Source organism: Periplaneta americana, chromosome 4 (assembly GCF_040183065.1).
Source record: "Periplaneta americana isolate PAMFEO1 chromosome 4, P.americana_PAMFEO1_priV1, whole genome shotgun sequence".
NCBI lineage: Eukaryota > Metazoa > Arthropoda > Insecta > Blattodea > Blattidae > Periplaneta > Periplaneta americana.
Window position 1 is genome coordinate 89,666,581 of NC_091120.1, and position 24,560 is coordinate 89,691,140.

The 24,560-nt window shown below is 36.1% G+C and overlaps 2 protein-coding genes and 1 non-coding gene across 3 annotated transcripts in view; all 3 read right to left on the minus strand.

The window, feature by feature from the left end:
* Positions 1 to 23,120, minus strand: LOC138698756 (uncharacterized). Its single transcript, XM_069824983.1, has 5 exons — positions 23,090 to 23,120; positions 21,724 to 21,800; positions 18,401 to 18,587; positions 1,823 to 1,902; positions 1 to 1,432 (listed from the first exon to the last, which is right to left on the minus strand). The coding sequence occupies exons 1-5, from the start codon at positions 23,118 to 23,120 to the stop codon at positions 878 to 880; spliced, it is 930 nt and encodes a 309-aa protein (XP_069681084.1). The 3' UTR covers positions 1 to 877.
* Positions 1 to 24,560, minus strand: part of LOC138698938 (uncharacterized) — a 49,188-nt gene that overhangs the window by 5,495 nt on the left and 19,133 nt on the right. The window lies entirely within an intron of this gene.
* On the minus strand, positions 7,657 to 7,729 carry TRNAF-GAA (transfer RNA phenylalanine (anticodon GAA)). Its single transcript has one exon. It is a non-coding gene; the product is annotated as a tRNA-Phe (tRNA).

Sequence of the window (24,560 nt, forward strand, 5' to 3'; positions counted from 1 at the left end):
CTGGTACCTTTCAGATAGTCTTGGGTGATATTGTAGGGGTGCATAAATCTACTATCAGCAGAGTGGTGAGAGAAGTTACCCATGAACTAGCTTTATTAGCACAGACTTATATAAAGCCTCCAAATTCTGCTAGGGAACGTCTTGAGATTCAAAGAGAATTTTCAGCAATATCTGAATTCCCACGAGTAATTGGTTGTATAGATTGCACCCATATCCCTATCATATCACCTGGTGGGAATAATGCTGAACTCTATCGGAACAGAAAAGGTTTCTTTTCGATAAATGTGCAGGCTGTGTGCACATCTTCATTATTGTTTTGGAATGTAGTGGCACGTTGGCAAGGTTCCACACATGACAGCACGATATTCCTCATGAGCAGGTTACGTGCTCAGTTTGTGAATGGAGAAATGGGAAATGGAATCCTGTTAGGCGATGGCGGCTATTCCTGCTCTAATTTTCTGCTGACACCTCTCTCTAACCCAAGGACTGAACCAGAGGAACTCTACAACACAACTCACATACAAACACGAAATTGTATAGAAAGAGCATTTGGAGTTGTTAAAAGAAGATTTCCATGCTTATCAATGGGTCTCCGGTTCAAGCTGAGAAGGCAGCAATCAACAACACTTGAGTGTATTATGGCATGCTTTGTCCTACATAACCTACGGTTAGAGCATGGAGAAACTGAACCCCCACCTCCAGACGAAGACTTGGTACGAAGATTCTACCCCGAAGCTGAAAGAGAACAAGCATTATTCAGAGGAAGAGGAAGAGGAAATGGAGGACATGTTGTCAGGACTGCTTTAATAAATACACACTTCACAGAAATGGCAGAAAGGTAAGTAAAACAATACAAGGTTATTTTCAAAGAAGCAACTTAATTTTTAAATTCATTAGCCAAAATAGCTTTTTTTATTTCTAATTCCACTCTCGCAACCTCAAGGTTTGTTTTCAATATTTTCATCTCCATGCTGTGTTTCTCCAACAGAAGGCGGCACCTTAAATCATTAAAGTCCACTTTACTACTTGTGTAGACTTCCATCCTGTTTCTCTTGTGTTTTCGTGCAGTAGGCCTACTTGTTGTAATCTGCATCTGTTGTTGAAGGCCTGCTGTTGGAATTGCTTCTGATATATTTACAGACGGAGACTGCGAAGGTGATAGAACAGTCTCATGAGCTACCACCTCTTCATGAGATTCCGTCTGTACCTCTTCAACACTCATGACAGGCAGAGGACCATCAAAATACGTTTCCACTGATTCAATATAGGAAACAGGATCAGCTGCTACGTCTTCAATGACCTGGTACTGGCCATCGCTGTCGCACGGATTACAAAGAGGTGTGAAGTTGTGATGGAGTTTGGCTATAAGCCGCTCCCCATCTACATCTAACTTCCTCTTGAATGATCCCCCGCCTGTTTTGTGCAACTCAGCCTGAAAATAGAATAAACACATATATGTTTACCATAAAATAAAAACTTTTTAATAAATAGTAGTAATATTGTAATGAAATCCCTGTAGTGAAATTTATTTTTAAAATGTATCTGATTAAACACTCCTAATGGAAATAGGTTGTAATTGTTTAAGTACTGAGGTTTAATAAATTATGAAGAGATTGGTTTGTTGATTTAAAATACAGTATTTTTTTTCAACCATCCCCCACTGCTATTATTAATTAAACTGGCTTGAACTAATTATGGCTGAAATTATGTATTCTGATGGACCTATGTAATCTGCAGTAAACTATAAAGGAAATCAACAATAGCAGAAATTACAGTTAGTCAGTACAACCCTTTTTATCAAACTATAAATAGACATACGTACCTTATCATCTGCTGCTGCCTTTTTTATTCTTCTTTTGTAATTCTCGTATGCAGTTTTAACTGGGTAGCAGTTCTTTCGCCCTCAGACGAACACCTATTAAAATCGACAGCAATGTCTGCCCACGCCTTTTCTTTTTCTTTTGACCAAACTGCATCCGTTTTTTTGTTTTCAATTATGTTCATATATCCCTCCACTATATTTAATAGCAGAGCTCTGTCAATGGAGCTAAATTTGGGCCCCTTGGTTTTTTTTTATTGGAATCGCTCATTGACATCTTGATTTTCTAACCTCAAAGCGTATAATAAACAAACGTTCATTTACCGCTGTTAAACAGCTGAAAGTTGTATTGCGAGCTGGTATGGCGCTGTTGCCATAGGTATTTCTCAGTCAAATCGACAATCTGTTGACCACATCCATCTGATCGTATATTAACTTTCCTGCAACTCGATCTGTCAGTCAAGTAAACAAGACATCAAGTAATCTCCGATCACAACCTGATTTGATTTGCGTTTCTGCAACCGGGCCTAAGGATTATAGCAAAATCGAATTCAAATATACGTAGACCTAAGTAAAAACGGTTTAAAGGAAGGTGTCACTAGGAATATAAACTCGGCGTTGTTACCTTATCAAAAGGATGCAAAGTGTCCAAGACAATATATTATATGAAAATAAAGAATTTAAAATAGTCTCAAAGTGTCGTTCAAATATAATAAAAGGAGAGCAAACTAAACCCAGACTGATACTAAAATCAAAATAACAAATAAAAATAGATTCAAAAGATGTAAAACGTTCAGTGACTTCAGTTAACAAAAGTTGTGAATAAAATATTCTGATGAACAGAGTCCGATAACAAAGAAATAAAACGTATCTAAAATGTCCTCCAGATGTATAGGTCTGGAGATCAAACAACTATGGGTCAGTAAGTTAAACATTTTAAAACCTTGTCTACATCAGTACTTGACAGAAATTTTTAAATGGTGTTCACACAATAAAATTAAAATCGTTACAGTACCTAGAGTTATAAAGTCGAGTGTGAAACATTTTGTCCTGAAGCGCCACTGTATTTAGAACATTGTAATACAAAGTAGTTTACAATGACTACGACATAGCAGCTATCACACACATGTGGAGTAATACTAGAACAACAACAACAACAACAATAATAATAATAATAATAATAATAACAATAACAACAGAGTGCATCTCTTTTAGATACTCATATCTACCAAGAAATATGGGTATAGTATTATGTAAATGAAATGGCAAATGCCTTGGTGAGACAGATGTCATACTCCTTTATTGAATTGGAGTACGCTCTGGAACTTCCTAACAGAATCATTCAGCAGGTTATCAGGGACTGGAGAGATGATGAGCAGATCAAACATTGGAGCTCTTTTCAGGAAATTAAACGGTGTGAACAATTTCATTGTTAGACTCTGACAATAAAAAATTTAAATACTTGTTCAGGTTGGGGAGAAACCACTTTCAGTTGGCCAATTGAGTCACTGGACATAACTTTGCCACCTGAAGAAATATCTTTAGAAGTTGACCAATAACGATGATACACAATAATAATAATAATAATAATAATAATAATAATAATAATAATAATAATAATAATAATAATAATTTCTCACAAAGAAAGGGAGACATCTACCTGACAGACCAGGTGACCATTCAAATCCAGATTACAAACATACAAGAATTTAATTTAACTAATTAACATGAAAACTATACTAATTTGGAAACTAGTATCACTAACTATAAAAATTTCTGTAATATTTTGATACAATCACATTAATACGTAGAATACAAATGAGTATTTAGTATAAGCATAGAGTCCTTATGACAGACCTTACAGACCAGGTGACCATTCAAATCCAGATTACAAACATACAAGAATTTAATTTAACTAATTAACATGAAAACTATACTAATTTGGAAACTAGTATCACTAACTATAAAAATTTCTGTAAAATTTTGATACAATCACATTAATACGTAGAATACAAATGAGTATTTAGTATAAGCATAGAGTCCTTATGAATTTGTATACAAATACTTTCTACATCTTGTTGCAGTATACCTAGTGATTTCAAATAGATATGAAGCTTTTATATAGTTGATAGAATATATCATTATCATAAGGGTTCTGAGTAATTGAATTAATATCTGTATAATTTAGTATATAACATTTCTTCCTCTTCAAAAATGGATTATGATAACCAAAATGTTCAAATTTAGCAATGAGGGGCTTCATGTTTAGAATCAGGTGCTTATAATTTGATCCTACCTAAATGATTACTGCAATATAGAAGCTGCAAGACTTCTAGGGAAATAACTAGCTCTATAAGGGGAAGTGTGATAGTTCAAACATTGCATATAGCACTGAGGGCTATATAAGATCATCCCTCACGTATCTGGTAGTTCATTCATCACAAGTATAACTTCTTTATGCAATGTTCATTATCACTGTAGACCCAAGTGAGGACGCTTAGTTGGTGAAACTTGCCGATTTGTAAATCTGGTGATTGTTATGAACCTACCGAGCCAAATATCTCTCGAACTACAAATGAACCCATCAGGTCCTCTCATCTCATCCTTTCCTACTGAGAAATTTATAGGCCTATACACAATAGATCGATTGAATGCAACAGAACTTCAGTCTGCCCCTCTATAGAAAAAATCCCACTCTTCATAACAATAATATTATTCACTTCTTACTCACTTACTTATGGCTTTTAAGGAACCCGGAGGTTCATTGCCGCCCTCACATAAGTCTGCCATAGGTTCCTATCCTGAGCAAGATTAATCCAGTCTTTACAATCATACCCCACCTCCCTCAAATCCATTTTAATATCCTCCCATCTATGTCTCGGCCTCCTCAAAGGTCTTTTTCCCTCTTGCCTCCCAACTAACATTCTAAAATGCATTTTTAAATTTGCCCATATGTGTTACTCGTACATGCTCTGTCCATCTCAAATATCTGGATTTAATGTTCCTAATTACGTCTGGTGAAGAATACAATGTTTGCAGTTCTGCGTTGTGTAACATTCTCCATTCTCCTATAACTTTATCCCTCTTAGCCCCAAATATTTTCCTAAACACCTTATTCTCAAACACCCTCAACCTCTTTTGCTGTGGTCGTGCCAGAGAATCAGTCCCATTCCGAGGCTTATTTTGGGGTTTTGTAACAAGCTGTTTTTTTTACGGTGATGGGTTGTTAGCCCTTCGCCCAACACCCAAGCTGGAGGACCACTCATCGGCTGTCCGCGACCGCTTATTCAATACATTCGCAGCTACTCTAGGAGGCCGTCTCCTCTATCCGCAACCCAAGGATGCATCATGTCATGGTGATAGGGACCCACAATACATGGATTATTCACTTGTAATACAAGATAATATTATTACTTATAAGTTCTTTGCAATTTGAAAAGTGTAGATCAATTCTGAGACAGCATACTATACTAAAGGAAGTTTGTGAGCACAATAATTCTGTGTTGTTTGGGTAAAGGGAGATACGTCATAAAAATGAGTTTGGAGATAAATGAAAATTAAACTTGCACCCTTATTGCAAATAATTTTCTGCACAAATAAAACACATCAACTGCTAGTATTCTTTTGACTTTTGCACACTCACTTGTATAATTTAACTTATGTGTTCATCTGGGGAACAAAATTCCATCTGCACAAAAAAATGACATCTCCCTTTATCCGAACATCACAGAATTGTGAGCTTTCTTTCCAAAACTCACTATCTCCAAAATTTGAAGTTTTCAACTAAGAGTGGATTCATATAATGTTTGAGGTTAGGTATCCACTAGTGACATTATTTTATGCAAAATAATACTAAATCCCTGTGAATTCTCAATGAAAAGAATGCAATTTTTTTCCATAACTAATTAAATTCAGAGCCAAAATAAGCTACTTTCTTTCCCTGAAGCACTTCAGCCACAGGACTGCAACAGAAATTCTCCAAAAGGAGCAAAATTACATGAAAAATAATGCAGGTATAAATTCCTATTTAATTTTTGCTTTTAGCGATGGCAACAGAAATTCGCGTTTCCTCTAAAAACAGGTTTTTGAAGATAGTAGTTTTTGGAAAGAAAACTCACAATTTCTATGTAATTTTATTGCGTTAAAGTTGATGGCATGTAAAATTAACGTTATCAGGATTTAACCTTAGCCAAGAAATTACATTAATCCACTTCCAGGTCTAAATGCCCACTGCATAATGACCATTGAAGTTATAGTCCACAACCAAAATTTCCATGTGCAAAAATGTCCACAGCAAAACGTCCAAATATACAAATATCCATATAAATAAATGTCTCCAGCTGTACTCATGATTCTGTGTGATAAGTTAATTAATTTCCTCAAATTCATTATTTCATTATTGTAGTGTAATGATTGTTTATGCTTGCAAATAATTACTTGACATACATTCGGCAGCAAATCATAAATTTACAAGTGAGAATGACGGAAGTTATTTTTTCCCAGAAAACGAGAATATTTTGATAAGTTCTGGCTATATGAACCATTACTATTCCAGGAGGAGGATTGGTGAAAAAATGCGGTGCACCAAAGTTTTCCAACTTCCAGTGAGAAAGGACATTTGTATTATTTTAAGCAGACAGTTTACGGTAAAATAAGTACCGGTAGTCTGGGGTTAAGATTAGATTAGATTAGATCTTTATTAGCCGATAGAATTACAAGCATTCATGGCGTCGTCAGTACACAAGAAAAATTACATAACATACAATGGCAAAATACGTAAACTCCGAAGAATCCGGAATAGGACAACAAAAGCAAGAACTGATCGTACTATCATTTGTGCCTCTAGAAGACGTGAAAGCTACTTCCGATATAGTGTATGCCAATCTCTATTATGTATGACCTTTTGGAGTTATGGGAATACCTCGAACACACTTACATAAGAAGACGTCGGACCCAGGGAAGGAGAAGAGCAGTAGCATTTCGGATTCAACCCCCTATCTACTGTACTAAAAATATTAATGTATTAAATAAAGCTTGGGTATTTTACTTATTGGATATTTTGGTGTAGTAGACATTTTTGTGGTTGGACATTTTAATGACTGGACAATAATTATGCAATGAATATTTCACATTGGACTTTCAGACTCAGGATCATTAACCCAGTACCAAAATTAGATTTAATACTGAAAAAATGTTACCAGTATTTATTAATTTTCCTGTATTTCCATAATTTTAAGGCATCAAACAATAGGCATTAACCTAAAGTTCACACGAAACTTAAAAAGTAAGCATGAAAAAGTTTACAATGTTAATTGCTATATTAAAACGAACAGCATATTACTTTATTTATCAGGGAATTCGTAGATCATAGATACCTTCGTCACATCCTGAAATTGTACACACACAATAAATGAGTTCTTTAGAAGAAATCGGAAATTCACTAAAACTTTTCACAACACATTAAGTCACAAAGTAGGCCTAAGTGTGACCCAACATTTTTTCTATGCTATTATAATAATAATAATAATAATGTGAAAACATTAATTATAGCACAATTGAAAAAGAAAATAATTTGGAATTCTGCTGTATATTACTATGAAACTATTCACACAAAGGATTAAGAAGTAAATGAATCGGTACTGATAATTTTCGAAACAAAAAAATGGCGAGAATTGATACACTAGTCGAATTGTTATTTACGAATAGGTCTACAAGTCGTTATCTATCGATCGATATATATAGTGTATATACATATATATTTTTTTAAATTGAAATATTTCTTAAACAAGTTAATATGCTATGCAAAATAAAGACAGGTAAAGGAGAAAAATAAAAACTGCCGAAACCCGGGATCGAACCAGGGACCTTTAGATCTTCAGTCTAACGCTCTCCCAACTGAGCTATTTCGGCAGGACACGTCAGGTAGTGACTTTGATGGGTACTTAAAGACAATACATCATGCTTGCATTACACATTGCCATTAATCAGTATTTGTTTTAACAGTTTTCTTTTTTGTATTATTAAAAATAATGTCATCATATCACAGCGTGTATTGTATGTCATATTTACGCTTGTTCTCAACATAGCGTGCTTCGCATTTGTTTTCCCGTCGCCTATGAACGAACACGAATAACATTCATCGTCATGGAAACAATACTGCTGCCATCTAGCAATCATTTACTGAACTCTGACGAAATTCAATGCCTTGGTGATGAGAAACATTACTAAATGATACGTTTGTCGTAAAACATATACGACTAAATAGTGAATAAATAGTGAATCTAAATAGACTATTAAAATACCGGCAACATGCGTAACCTAAAAATTTGGAGTTTTCGCAGCAATTTGTGTGACAACATTTTCAGGCGAACTATTATTATAACATTAAATTACATTCTAAGTACTTTCTCGTTATGACATTCATTTTACATTTTTTCCTTACATGTTTTTTTTTTTCCACTTATTATTCTTAAAACAGTCCCATGTACAGCGCCAGTGTTCAACCAAAAAGCCGTGTCCATCATTTTCAAGTTTTTTAATAATTTATTTTATGATGCTTTATCAACGGCGATGATTAAGAGGACTTATCTAGCATGAAGGTATAGGTCATTCGTTATCTCGTGAGACCAAATGCATACGTGCGCCGTAGCATAATGGTATAGTATAGTATAGTATAGTATAGTATAGTATTGGTGGTTAGTGAGCTCGCTAGCTACAAATAGAAGTGTAGTGAGGGAGGAAAGCTTCTCAGCCCACTTTATTCTTCCCCTGATGCGCAAGTAAGTTTCACGAGATAATGAATGACCTATACCGTAATAACGCCAGCGAAATAAGTCCGGGGTCCAGCACCGAAAGTTACCCAGCATCAAGACTCGAAATTGACGTTTTCACGAACCGCAGCATTGTTATTTTCGTGGACATGGTGCTGTTGATGACAACCACGGAATTAATGACCAACGAGATGACACACAGTATTACCAAGAAATATTTATACATACATGAACATCAATTAATATAACTATTTCGAACACGTCATATTTATACAGTCGGAAACCATTACCAGTAGTCACTTCATTCAGCCAATAGAAAATACAGGTCTATTGAATAAAATGCACACATCTTTAACCATTTACTTCAACACGAAAGAAAATGATTTCCGGCCCTATGCTCATGATTAGAACCTTTCTTTTGCAGTCTTCGAAATCAGTGTTGAATTAAGACCATCTCCTATGGGGGTAATTTATACTTTACCTGGGACAAGTGAAACCGACAAAAAAATTCAGATCTTACTTAACAACAGAGACAGTCTATATAAAAGAGAACAAAGAAATATAAGATCAGTGAAAGAAATACAGAAAAATGTGGTCAATGAAAGAAATAGAGCTTTCATTCATTTATATTCGTTTTAAATACTACTAAATGTTAATATAGGCATTAATTTAAAGATGTGAATATTGTTATGTAAAACAAGGTGAATATGAACTATCTTTCTGTGTAAAATTGCCCCATAAATTTGGTGCCTTTATATTATATAAACCGCCTAACTTCAGTAGGCCTACAGGTGGTGATTGCCAATAAAATTAGATGAATATATACTCCAGTATCTTTTCTAAAGTTTTCTGAAGAACTTCCAGGTCGTTTTTAAATGCATTTCACACAGTTTGCAAAATGCATCACCCTGAGTATGATCAAAATATAACCAATCATATTTAGTTTTCCATCGTTTTTGTTACTTGATTTTGCATCCAACCATTTTATTCACAGACTACTACTAACAACACTACACGAAGGTAACAGATGGAAATACTGGTTCACAGATTTCACTTTCACTTAAAGCCAATTGAGAATTTTCTTCATTAAATGCAATGGATGGACTTTCTATTTACTCTTCAATATGGTACTTTCTTTTTCCTTTTAAGAAAAGTAAATAATGTCTGTTGCTTTGCCAGCATACACTGAAACATTTACTCGTATATTTACTGTATATCATCATCATCATCATCATCATCATCATCATCATCATCATCATCATTATCATTATCATTATCATCATCATCATCATCATCATCATCATCATCAAATGCTTTATGGATCAGGCCATTGGGCCTGTTCCATCTCCTGGATTCAGCTGGTCTCTCCAACGCCTCTTTGGTCTGCTGATATTTCTTCTTCCTCTTGGTACGGTATGTAGTTCAGGACATTTTGCGGTATTCTCTCTGGAGGCATTCTGGTCACATGGTCGTACCAACTTTTTCTGTACAGATCCAGAGTTTTGTTAATGCTTTGTATTTGTGATTTATTGCGGATGTCATCTTTTTGATGACCAATGAGTGAATATCCTACCGGTGGTCTCAGGAGTAGCATCTCTGCTGCTTCTCATCTTCTAACCTATAACACGGTGAGTGTCCATGTTTCAGATCCATATAATAATTTGATAAAATTTTAAAATAGTTTCTGTTCAAACTTTCTTCAAAAGTGTCCTTCTAGTAGTGCTTAGGCCTATAAGTTGTTGGTATTTAGCCATTTTATTGTCATAATCTTTTGGGAAAATATGAGGTTGCAACCTAAATAATCAAACGAATTAACTTGTCCTAATATATGACTATCTACTACTGTTTTTGATCTGATAGAATTTGGTCCAGTAAAGGCCAAAACCTTAGTTTCTTGTGTCGACATTTTCAAGTTATAATTTTTTTTATATTGTTGCCAATTGATATATTGCTCTCTGTAGATTGTCTTCCGAGTCAATGATCACAATTTGATCGTCTGCAAATAACAATGTGTCAAAGATGACATCATTCAATAAGTAGTGTTCCTGCTATTCCTTGGTCATTTAATCTATATATAGATTAAATAGTGTTGAGAACAGTGGACAATCTTGTTTCACTCCTTGTGTTTTTTTTCCTGAATTCATGAGAGGTTTTATTTTTTATTCTCATTCTTGTTTCAGTGTTCATATATAAACTCTATATTGCTCCGATTAAATTTTTTTGTAGTTCTTTAGATCTTAGGATTGTCCATAGCTTTCTCTTATGAACATTGTCAAATGCTATCCCATAAAATCAATTAAAACTATAAATGTGGGCATGTTGAATTCACTATGCTTTTCAAGTAATTGGGATAGTGAAAATACACAGTCTATACAGGACCTGTTGCATCTAAACCCATTCTGCACATCTTCAGAGAGGATTGATTCTACATTTTATAGTGTTTAAACGTTTTTCTAATAGTTTGGCATAGATCTTGCAACTTGAGTTTAAGAGGCTTATTACTCTGTAATTTCCACATCCTTTATGACTACCTTTTATAAAGATGGGAATGGTAATTGATTTATTCCATTTATTAGGAAGAATTCCGTATTTCCAGCAAACATTGTCTAAATCTAGGAATCTGTATAGTAAAGACTGCGTACATATTTTAGAGGCTCAGAGTTTATTTCATCAGAAATGGTGATTTTCGGTTTTTACTCTTCTTTAGTACCATGTCTAATTCATCTATTTATGGTGTCTACATCGACATCATTCATATCTAGTTCTGTATTTTCCTTACCTTTACAATTGGTCCATAATTGTTGATAATAATCTAAGCATTGTTTTCCTCCTATTGGATTGATCTGCAAATTGTCTTTCTTAGTCTTGTTTAATTCTTTCAGTATCTTATAAGCTTTTATTTGTCGCATATGAACATAGTACTCAATATTGTTACTGATAAATTTTTCTAACTTTGTCATTTGATTCCTCTAATTTCTCACTTGGCGACTGCTAACAATTTTTTGTAATTCATACGATGCTCTAAGGATCTAGAATTAATATATCGTAGATACGTCTCTTTCTTTGACCTTGTGATGTCTGAGAGGTCCTCATTCCATATATGAAGCTTCTTTCTATTGTACCTCTTTCTCCTCTTGCCTAATGCTTATGTTGTTGCCTGTCTTATTACCGGTATGGATTTCATCTGTTGCCATTCCTCATTTACATTTAGACTCATTGGTGCTTGAATAAGGTACATGCTGATTCTGCTTTGATTTACTGTATATGCTATAACTATTTCAGTAAACAAAATTATTATATTTTATAAACACATCTAATAATGAAAACTACCTCAATAAAAACATAGCACACCTGACTTCTTAACTGTAACAATGAAGACTGAAAATTCAGACAATTAAAATTTCAACCAATGAAGATCAGTCGCCAGATCAACAATCTTCAAGAAAATAACTACCTGAAACTCTACATTTTAACAGAATTTTAGTTACTGAAAAGTCATGTCAAATTGAAATATATTGTATAAATTATAATTTCTTAGTTTTAAAAAGTCTAAAATCTTCGGAGGGGAGGACATCCTGGAATCTGCAGGAAGGAGGAATTTCTCCCTGGGCCACTCCCTGAATTCATGACTGTTTGATATGGATAACTTACTCAAATCGCAGTTTAAAGAATAAGAAATTCGACTCACTGCCTAGCAATGAATCTATGACATCTGATCATTATCTCGATATGGAGTGATGAAGTGTTGCTAAGTCAGTCCTTTTAATTTCATGAACACCACACTATTACTCAGAACCTCAATACTCAATGTATAATAATCAAACAGATCAAAGGCATGCCTAAAGAGCATTATAAATTAACGAGAGCTTATGCAAATGTGTAATACAATAAAGCAATACCGACAGTGTCGTTGTCACACTTACTGAAAAATGCACTAAAGTATCATATAATTAGTACCAAATTAAAATGATCCGAAATGGACAATAGCCATTTCTTACGAGACAGAATGAAAAGGTTCGTGAAATTCACAAAACGACGCTGTTCTGGTTCATTTCGAGCTCTGCCCATATTTGCTCTCAATGGGTTGAGGGAAAACCCCAGAAAAAACCTCAACTTGTAATTTGTCCCAACCAGGATCTAAACCCAGGCCCTCTCGTTTCATAGTCACACATGCTCTTACTCCACAGAGATGGATGGTGGACTTATTCCCAAGTTAATGTTATGTCAAGACATATGTAATATGTAATATATTTGTCATTAAGCAATTCTTTCGGTGAAATGGCACTTCACAATATTTTGCATACAGTGCCATCCCACCTTATTACATAGCAATTTATGCAAGCTATCTCATTACTTAATTCACTCTTCCACTCATGTCCCTTTTAAATATGTCAAGGCATACACATTTCCGGTTTTACAATGTTAGTACATTTTCCGGAGCCCTCATAGCTGTAAGTATTCCTTTCATCCAAGTGTCTGTTGGTCTTCCCTTTTTTTTTTTTTTTTTTTTGTGATATCCATTCCATAACTCTCTGCGGCAATCATTCTTCACCCATTCGTTTTACATGTCCATATCATTCCAATTGTTTGTCTTGAATGAAATCAGTAATTGAATTTTGAACATTCATTTTTTGTTTTATAACTTCATTTCTTATTTTTTTCTCGCTGAGATACCCTTGTAGATCTTCTCCAGAAATCCATCTCTGCTGCTGCTAACTTTTCTCTGAATTTTTATTTCAGAATCCAAACTTCTGATCCGTATGTCATAATACTTCTTCCTGTTATTTTAAATGTTTTTGTATGTCAAGACATACTATAGTAATTAAATACCAGTACTCAGTAGCAGCCGGTGACAGAAATCCTCAGTGAGGCCTGATGTAACTAGTTTATGTAGGTCTACCTCCTATACAGAATGTTTATGGATGGTATTATTATTATTATTAATTAAAAAAAAAAAATGTTACTCACTAAATAAGTTGATATTTAAACAAGAGGTTGACTCTGCGCTCCTTTGCATACCACATAACCGTTTATGTTACCCATACCAGGATGCACGGTCAGCGCGTCTGGCTGCGAAACCAGGTGGCCCGGGTTCGAATCCCGGTCGGGGCAAGTTATCTGGTTGAGGTTTTTTCCGGGGTTTTCCCTCAACCCAATATAAGCAAATGCTGGGTAACTTTCGGTGCTGGACCCCTGACTCATTTCACCGGCATTATCACCTTCATATCATTCAGACGCTAAATAACCTAGATGTTGATACAGCGTCGTAAAATAACCCAATAAAAAAAAAAAAAAACCAGGATGCATAGAAAGTCCACATTTTAAAATTATCTTTCCGAAAAATTTTCAGTGATGGCGTAGGTCTGTCTCAATTTAAAACTTCCATTTTTTAAATATCATTTTTTTCTCGAACAAGGGTACTCTTAACAATGAATTAAGTACATCATCACTATTGCTCGCATCTGTTTCAGTTTCCATTTTCCCAGAATACACTAGACCGCACTCACTACTGTGCTGGTTGTGGAGTACAATAGTACAGTGTGTATACTAACTGGCTCCACAGGAGAAGTGGTGAACAGAACGCAGGGACTCGAGGAGTTGTGTTGGTATTGTGCAGGTAGAGTCAATGACCTTGGCCACATTGAATAATGGTGAGTGGCAGAGAGCGAGAGGGGAGATGTAATATTCCTACGCTCAAACCAGGTACTTCATAGTACCAACTTTACATCGCTGCTGGGTCGAATACTGCCGCTTGCTTCACTGCGGAGCCAGTTAGTATACACACTATACAACACCCTCGCGTAAGTCATAAACTGAGACACAAGAGAAGAAAACAGTGTGGGCTCGCACCTGCTAGACAGTGAGAATTTTTATGTTATTTGCGTCTTATTTAGAAAGACAAGCTAACACTGCTTCTCCAACTTCCTCATCTGCATCCTTTTCCACCCTTCAGACAACCATTGACAAGAGACCGGTCTATGGGACAAAGAGAATGATGTGTGGGCGGACACCAGCCAGGCCAGAAGAATTGGGCCTCAGTTTCAGCATTTCTAGTACAACCTCAAAACCCGTGAAAACATACGAAATGTAGAAGCCAGACCTGGCCAGAAAATTTCTGGCCTCAGGAAGAAATTTTACTGCAAGATAGGTCTATATCAGTGGTACTCATTATGTGGCCTGCGGGCCACATGTGGCTCCCAAGGACATTTATTGCAGCTCTTGAACTGATATTGCTATGATTATTCTTTTTCTGATAATTATTTTTTAATTTCTGTAATAATGTACAACTGGAGAAAACTTTGGTTACCCTGCATTATCAATGCCAGTGAAAGGCAGTGGCATGTCTCGTGTGTTTATTTTGCCTTGATATAATAATGGGTTATACACGTTTTTATCTTAATAGACATTGCAACAGCATTCTTTGAGGATTTTGATAAGAAGTATGTGAAACATTCTCAATCAAGGATAGGAAAACTGAAAATGTTAAAAATGTCCGTAATATCTGAACAGAAAAGTAATGCATTCCACTGTACATAAAAACGAATGGACAATAAAAGCATTGTACCGCGTAGCAGAAATTAAGCCATTTACAGATTCGGGGATTGATAAGGAGTGTCTTCTAGCTGTGTATGACACTTTATTTTCTAAATTTACAAATTCTAAACAGAGTACAGGTGATATAAAACAAGTCAGCCTGCTCAAGTTACATTTATATGATTTTATTTTGCAGAAAATTAGCAGAGACCACCTTCAATTTGAAAATACCAGTAACATGTTTTAGTTCTGTTACCTTATATTAAGATAATAATAATAATAATAATAATAATAATAATAATAATAATAATAGGCCAAATAATTTAATAATTAAAAATCCGCGCAGTTTAATCCGCACATTTTGTTAAGTTTCAATACTGTGAAATTGCATTGTGGCCTCTGCAAATTATTATTTCTCACTTTGGCTTTCATCTAATTTCTAGTGAGTACCACTGGTCTAATATACGTCACAAAGTTTTCAAATACTTCTACAACGCTACATGCTTAATTGAAATACATAATACTTTACATATATTATAAAAACACAAAATTTGAGTTCATTTAAGCCAGTGACTGAGGTCCAACCTCACTTGCCTCAGCCAATCGGCCGCCACTGCCATTACTATTACAATGTACATACTTTCTCATTATGCCATTCATTTTATATTCTTCCTTCGCATCTTTATTTTCTCCTTTCTGTTATTCTTACTTCAGCCCCATGGGCAGTGCCAGCACAAGCATTTAACCAAAAAGTCGTATCCAATTTTCTGTTCTTTTTGTGCCACACAAATACTGAAAGTGCAACTAAAATTTGTTTCAAAACATTTCTATCCAATATTATTCGCTATTAATGTTATATTTTGCTCACAGTATTTCCTTAGTACTTAAGTTGTCACCATAATCAAATCAAATCAAATCAAATCAAATCAATCAATCAATAAATAAATAAATCAATCAATCAATCAATCAATCAATCAATCAATCAATCAATCAATCAATCAATCCTCTTCATGTATTCAGCAGGATACTGATCCAAAGTCCTTTATAGTCCACAGTTAGGATGTTAAATTTGTCAAAACTTGAAATCTGAACAAACTTGTTTACTTTTGTTTTGCAACTACATCTACGCAAACTTACTCAAACGCAAACTTACTAGGCACTTGGTCAGTAATTGAGACTCGTTCAGACATGGTTTCTTGTAAATAGTTCTTTTAATCTACCACAAAATATCTCAATATCCGGTAATTTCATCACTATAGAATTTTGTTATTGTAGGTTTAATTTGTAATTTAGTAAATACAAAAATATTCTTTGTTCTTAACTTCTATGATAAAATGTCTAGCTTTCATTAATCAGGTATTCTTGTCGTACTTTAATTTTTATTGTAATTGTAATTGTAAATTTAATATTAATTGTAATCTTATTGTTCATGTTATAGTTGTAATCCCCTGGTAGAGGGGCAGAGAAGGCCTGACGGCCTTATCTCTACCAGGTTAAATAAATAAATCTAATCTAATCTAATCTAATCTAGGTGTTACTAATCAATAAGTACTAATATTTTTACCTATTACAGACATTTGTCTTGGCCAGTAAGAATATACTTCCAAAATTATTATTATTATTATTATTATTATTATTATTATTATTGTGAATTGAGGATACTTATAGGTCCAATATGTATTAGTTTTTATGATATTTATATAGAGAATGATGGCGGATTAAGAACTGGAACACATCTAATCCGCCATGATATGAACAAATATTGATGGAATAAATAAATAAATAAATATACTTCCAAACTGATTTTAAGGATGTAGAATCTCTGGAAGAAGGTTACCATTAACATATCGAAAAATTCGCATCTCCTACTCCCACCAGACATCTTTTAGGACCTTTGATTCATTAAGACGTAGATAAATACGAGTACAAGACGCATCTTTCTCATATCGTGAAATTTAATATTACTTTTAGAATACAATAAAGAGTGAAGAATTAAAGAAAGTAAATTAATAAATATGTCAGGAATTCAGAAGGCCATATAATAAACCTCTCCTTTCCCTTTGTAGGAGCAAACACAATGCCACTGAGAATTACCCATCTTGATTAAGTTCAATCACCCGAATATCCAACCACGCAAAATTGAAAATACTGCTCAGCTCTTCTTTTACTAGTATAGTAAAGTACTTGGTGACAGCAATCTTGTTTCTTATTAAAAATATCAATTTAAAAAAAACAGACATGTGTATAGCTTTACTACGCTGCATATCTTTATGTAGAACTACGTGTGGGTGGTACGAGAAATGAAACGAGATCATGTACGCAATCATCAATTATTGGTCAACAAATCATGGCATCTAAGAATTCAATGCAATCATACTCGGCAAGAATAGGGCAATGATACGAGAAATATGATATGTGGTGACTGCATTGCAAGTCATCCAAATTTCTTTTGAAGACCATAGACCATAATGAGGGACAAGCTGTTGGGTGTTGTAGGCACAAGCAAGTCTCAAACCAAATATGTTGAGCATGAAGTCGATGATGCCATGTTGATCATTTCGAGCTCAGTGGCAGTGTCAGCAGTAGCTGATGACCCCAGTCCTCATCAAACATAGTATTCTAATGGTCTGTGGATAAGCTTCGGGGTTTCTACCGCGTTGTCTTGGTGTTGGTGGCTGACGTTTCGACCGCTGTGTTGTGGTCATCTTCAGAGCAGTTGGATGCTCTGAAGATGACCACAACAAAGCGGTCGAAACGTCAGCCATCAACACCAAGACAACGCAGTAGAAGCCCCGAAGCTTATCCACAGACCATGTACACCAGCCGAGGAAGCCTACACGAACACAGTATTCTAGTGTTTGTGTAATGGCGTTATGACCATATATCGCAGCCACTCCTCCATCGCTGACTTCGTCACTTGCCAGCTGGGGTAGAATATCGAGGGATACATTGATTACTTGCCTAATTATCTTGTGAGTGTTGGTCTCCTGTTGCAACCAAAGAATCTGCATGAAGAGAAATCGCAGTGATATCAGATATTCGATAATGGGATCCAGCAGTGGCAGGTGTGTTGGGTTCTCAAGATATATGTAGCCATTGCTTCAACTCAAGAGAGCACACGCTGATGAGAGACTGGTTGGCTGGTCACCCACTAAGACCTCCTAGATTGATGTCTAGTTTATGGATTGCACAATGGGCCATGCGTAACTGTCTTAGTAGAAGTCTAATCCTTACTGAGGAAGAAGAAACTTGAACAACAGCATGCAGAATGTGTTACCAGCCTGCTTGTAGTAAGCCTCGAACTTGGCGCAAATGACATACTCGATCTCAGTGTTGGTGTCTTCAGCATCCTGCTGCCCCAACCCACTCAGCCCAGATATCAGGACAGTCACTGCTGCATTCACGTCTTGTTGTAAGGTAATGTCAGGTGCGCGAGAAGTCAATGGTTGTGGTTCTGAGGCAATCTGAGTCGGTTTTGCAATTTTCTATGCTGACTTCTCCTGAACACACTGCTCACACTTCCACTCAGCCTGTGTCTTTCGAATTGCAGAGGTCAGCTTACTCCCTAAGTGCAGCTTGTCGGTCACAATAGTACTTTGCATTGTATTTATTGGACATCTTTGAAATTCAAATTTTTCACTTCAACCTTAAATTGGCAAAACTCTCTTTCTCAATCAATCTCTTACTGTATTGGACTACAACAGAAACAACTAATACAATGACTTCCTCCCATAGACTTCTCCTGGATACACTGCTCATGTTTTTGTTCAGCTGGTGTCTTTCGAATCACAGAGGCCTCAGCTTGCTCCCTAAGTGCAGCTAGTTGGTTCGATAGTACAGTACCTTGCATCATATTTCTTGGACATCTTTGAAAAGTTTAAGTTAGTGATCCACCTTTGGGCTCCATCTTGGTCTAAATTTAGGTTTTCCTGTTGACGTGATAAACGTTCCTCTAGCTACGAATAAGTGCTGATATGAACACTATGACATGTTGTTCACGCATGGTGACATAATAAAGCAATGTGTTGCAGCTCAATAGCGAGCCAAATGTGAGACATTTTTGCGACATTACCAGCTCGCTCAGGTTCAACTGGCAGTGACTCTTCTTATTTTGTTCTTTTCTCTATCCAATGGTATATGCACAACCGCTCTATTTTCATTTGCGAGCAGTAATGGCTAGAGGGGATTAATTACAGGAACTGTCAAATCTACTCAAATACCTGCAATGCAACGAATAAAATAGGCTAGTTTATCAGTCTCCTATTGAACATGAACTAGAGAAGGATGCTATTATTCGAAATGAAAAATTAATCAGCATACCATTTAGCAACTTGGAGCTAAAAAAACTTCATAGCTAACTTTAAATCTCAGAAAAGCTTCCTCTCTAAAGTACATGAAATTAAGAAACAGATATATCTCTCAACAAGTAAAAAAAATGTAATCAATAAAACTAACCCTATGCAATCAATAAAAATTGGACTTGATTGAACATACTAAGAAAAGTGACACTTCAAAAGATGTCCTAAAATTGCTAGTATTGGAAATAATTCATAGTAGGTTCCCCACAAAGTCACCACTAGTTTAGTGGTCAGAGTGCTGAACTTATAACACTGTGGCCCCAGGTTCGATCCCTGGCATACCCTCGATTTATAACTTGTGTTGGGCAAGCCCGTGGTCCAGGTAACACAGGGGTTTTCTCTGAGAGCTCCGGTTTCCCTGTGGCATCCTAACAAATCTCCATAATTAGCTCATCACGGGCATAGACCACTTCTTATGGCACACCCTGGGCAATGACTCAGTAAATTGGTCTACATAACTGGCTTCATATAGATGAAGTGCCTGCCATTATATATATAAAGAGATTCTTAACAAAGAAAGGCTTCATATACTTTTACTGATGGATTCCTACCATCCAACCAAAATGGAGCATGTGCTACACGTCCATTTTTCTCGTTTTATAAATCCTTAGGTTATGAAGCTACAAATTTTAGTGGAGAAGTTCACACTTCAACACTTCAAAATCTGTTGTACCGGATCTCTTATTTTCAACAAGCTGTTATATTCAGTGATCCTGAAACAGCTATTACTGCTACAACAACCAATGTGTCACATAAAAGTAAAAAATAACTTATTGTTGCAAAATTATATTATCCATCATCTGATGAGGCTTAACAGAAGAATATTTTTCAATGGGCACTGGCACACTGTGGATTGTCTGATAATGTAGCTGGTATCTTGCTGAGAACAGAAGTAGTATCTTACAAAACCCCATGTCAACTTTACCATTTTCAAAAGTTAAACGATTAATCAATTCAAAACATCAAGATATAATATCATACCATTGTGCCGTTTTATTTCGGCACACTACTTTTTTAAATTTCCTTTTATTTTCTTTCTTTCCTTTCTACTCTTATTATTCTATTTTTAGTATTAGTTTATCTCACTCTTCATAGATGGCTTTACCTCTTCTCCATTTTCAGTCTTACTTTCTCCTTTAGATAGTTTGTTTCTTTTCTACCAGTATAGCTCATTATTCCTCACGTATAAGGAGTGAACTTTAGTGATCACATGATTTGGGTTTGATTTATGATTGGATATTTCGAGGGCGCATTAACACTCTTTTTGACTTTCGGGGAGCATCGATTTTTAGTAGTCAGTCTAGTGGAAGGACTCGTGGAGGAAGGTCGGGACAGCTGGGTTAGCTGTGAGTTGATGTTGTGGCTATTCGCGATGGGATCGCGGGTAACTAGCTGTGATGTGATGGCAGGGCAGCCGGGTGTCGAACGGGGTTCGTGACTTATAGCCCATTATAGTGGTCTCCAGTCTGTGGAGCGGTGTACGGAGTGAGAGTGGATATATGAGAGTGGAAGAGAGAGGTCATTGTTGTGCTGGATGCGAGAACGATTCAGCAGGATTGTAACAGGTTTTTGGTATGATGATGGAGTTGGTTATGTGTGAATTATAGTTACAGTATGGCATCTTAAAGAGTGAGGAATTAGTACTTGGCTTTCCTCAAACGGTGCTATATTAGTTATAGTGGGTTTGGTAACTGAGATTTATTCAATGTCAGACAAGCTAGGACTTGTCGAATTAATTACTCGTGATTTCAGCTAGGGAATACAGATGGCATTACTAGTGCATAATTTGATGAATGCCAGGTCAGTGAATGGAAATTATCAACAAGTTTACTTGAAGGGTGAATTATGAGTGATTGCACGTTTTGTGGGACATTGGTTCATAGCTATTTTTATTACTGGTTGTTAATAAATGTTCTTGAAGTGAGTTTAAGTGTACATTAAGTGTTTTTCTTGTATCACCTTGTCAAAGAGATTGTCATCCCGATCATAACGTTCTACGGCAGGGTAAGCTTTCACTTTGTAGTATTGTTTGTTCAATACTTTTATCAACTATTCAGAGTACACAGTCCCAGACCTTTTCACCATTTCCACGACATTTCAAGTGATAAAAGATGGCAGTATCTCAATGTACAACAAAATACTAATTCCTGAGTATCAAAGGAAAATTGCAGTTGCATTCTTTCGATTTCCCAGGAAGCATGACTGTTTATCAAAACGAACAAAATTGGAATTATTTCTTTACCACTTTGTCCATTGTGCAGTCTTCAGGGAGAAATGGATCAGAATCATCTTCAACAATGTCCAGCCCTTTCGGACCCACTGTGTGAGAAAAATATTGGAGAGCAAGAACTCAGCATTAGTTAACAATTCCCAAGTTACCCTCCTATACCTAGTGAGGAGAAAGACTCAGGTCGACGTCAAAAAAAAAAATTCTTTAAAGAACAAAATATTATTATTACATATTTACTTTCAATTTTTCTAGCTTGCTGTCCAATACAGAAGAGTGATGTAGCAAAAAGTATAACCATTTTAATGTAGGTACCATATTTTTACATTATGTCAGTTATATAATTTACATGCAACCCTCCAAACTGTTTGGAGGACCGCATCATTAGCAGGTGCATATGATTTAGTCAGGATTGTCAGACAACTCCACCGACCATATCCCCTCTTCACCACTTAGGGGACACTTATTTATGTCATGATAAGTCAGCATGCTGAAATGTCATTTACTCCATTTTTTATGGAACAGGTACACCACTGTGACTGGGACCCCAGAGCTTAGTTTGTTAAAAACAGGTTTCACCTTGGGAAGGTGAGGATGGGATTTGAGTAGGAGAGGTTATGGAATGCTCTTCACTACTCTTTGCAATACGAAGGTTGTTTGGAAAGTTCATAGCCTGACACAGAAATTAAACTAGGATTATTCTGAAACAATCTTTATTTTTCTAATCTCCCCTGAGATTCACACACTTGGTCCACTGGTGCTGCAAAGCTGCTATAACCTCCTTGCACTCAGATTCCTCGAGGACTGTAAAAAAGCCTTCTCTTACTGCGATAATCTCTTCATTTGACCAAAATTTTTTTCCTACCAAGTGAGTTTTGAATTTTAGGAAAACGAAGAAGTCTGAGGGTGCGAGACCTGGTGAGTAGGAGGGTGTGGCAACAATTCGAGTCATAGTTCGTTTGATTTAGCAACCGCAATTGTAGACGTGTGAGCAGGTGCATTGTCTTCTTGGCTTACCCGGTCTCTTCTCGCGAATTTTCTCTTTCAGTCACTGCAGTAGATTTGAATAATGTTCTCCAGTTATTGTTCTCTGTTTTGCTAGACAGTCAATCATGATTATTCCCTTACAATCCCAGAACACGGATGCCATGACTTTCCTAGCCAAATGAACAGCTTTTGCTTTCTTTGAAGGCAGAGAAACACTGTGCTTTCATTGTTTCGATTGCTGTTTTGTCTCTGGTATGTAGTAGTGGATCCAGTTTCATGAGTGGTCACAAACTGCCTAAAAATCGGGCGTATTTTTCTCGAATCGAGCCAGACAACCCTCGAAATTTGACATCAGACGTGCTTTTGTTCCGGTGTTAATATATGCAAAACTTACCTTGTGGAGACCTTGGACATGCCCAAGACATTGACTAAGATGTGTCGCACTCATTCAGTTGAGATACGCATAACCTTGCTAATTTTCTGCACTATCAGTCAACAGTCATTCAACAAACTATCGTGGATTTTTTCTACTATTTCTTCACTTGTTGCTTTTACTGGACGTCCACTGCAGGAATTGTCTTCCATACTCTCTCGACCATGTTTGAATAGTGCTGCCCATTTTTTCACAGTCGAAAATGCTGGAGCAGATTCCCTTAGCGTAGTATCCATGTCTGCTTTAATTTCTGTTGGACTCATTCCCTTTTTCTACGAAATATTTAATGACAGCACAAAGCTCGATATTTTCCATTTTTTCTATTCTGTTCAGAGCACAAATTTAAAATTAAGCCACACAAAGTGTTGTTGTTGTTGTTTCAATGCCTTGCATCTAGCAATGAAGCCATTAGCATTCGTGCTCTCCAATACTTCTGGGCTACAGTGTCTTCTGCAGATAGTGCATTGCAGGTCTTCAAGTGGCTCTCGTTCATCTCCTCTTGACTGTTGCACAGGGGACACAATGGGGAATTTAGAATTTGTAGTTCATGTAAGTGGCTTGCCAAGTAATCGTGTCCTTAAGCAGCCTGAAGGCTGCAACTACAGTTTTCCGTGGTGCTTGTGGGATTACTTCTGGGTTCAAGATTAGAGTGTTCCATTTTTTGTTTTTGGCATGTATATTTGTTTCCTCAATATGAAGGTGTGAGAATTTAGAATTGATCAGGTGCTTTACTGGAGTAATTGGCAGATATGTCGTTTTCATTTGCTGTATTTTTGTGCCTTTCTTGGCAAGTGTATCTGCCAGTTCGTTGCCCTTGATCCCACAGTGTGCCGGGACCCACTGTATATGAATTGTTTTGTTAAGATTTTGAAGTTGAACTAACATGTTGTAGCAATCCTTTATTTTCACAAAATGTAGTCAATATAAAACTATAATTTTTCGTGATTGAACTAATGTAAAACGGCTGCTAGCAATGGCGGCATTGTTGACATGTTTTCATTGTTGGCATGTTGACATGTATGTGTAAGGTCACGAATTTTTCAAACATACCTCGCATATATATTTCTGGTTGTTCAATTGAAACCTGGTCATCACCAATACAAAGAAAGAAATTAAACTTACTGCTCTTACTGCTTAATACTTGTAATGGGTGTTAATACACTTCTCTCACAGATACCGGCTTTACAGAATCCCTGTAGTGTGGAGGTGAAAGAATGTTTAATAGCATTTTGCACTGCTTTATCCAATTGAAATGTGGTTCCCATCAAGTTTTTCTTAAAATTTCCAAAAATATGAAAATTGCATGTAGGTAAGACTGAACTATAAGGGGTATGCTAGTGTTCCTCAGCAAAACCTTTGCAACTCATCCTTTCTTGATCTGACAGTGTGAGTTCGAGCATTGTCATGGATCAAAATCACTCCTCTTGTAGAA

Bases quoted from the DNA above. Each gene is read 5' to 3' on its own strand.
- LOC138698756 (XM_069824983.1), bottom strand. From the start codon at position 23,120: ATGTCTTGGGCATGTCCAAGGTCTCCACAAG. The intron at 18,588-21,723 runs GTAAAGAAATAA...AAACCGACTCAG, and splicing joins ACTGCACAATGGACAAAGTG to ATTGCCTCAGAACCACAACC. The intron at 1,903-18,400 runs GTAACACATTCT...TGTTCGTCTGAG, and splicing joins GGCTTACTACAAGCAGGCTG to GGCGAAAGAACTGCTACCCA.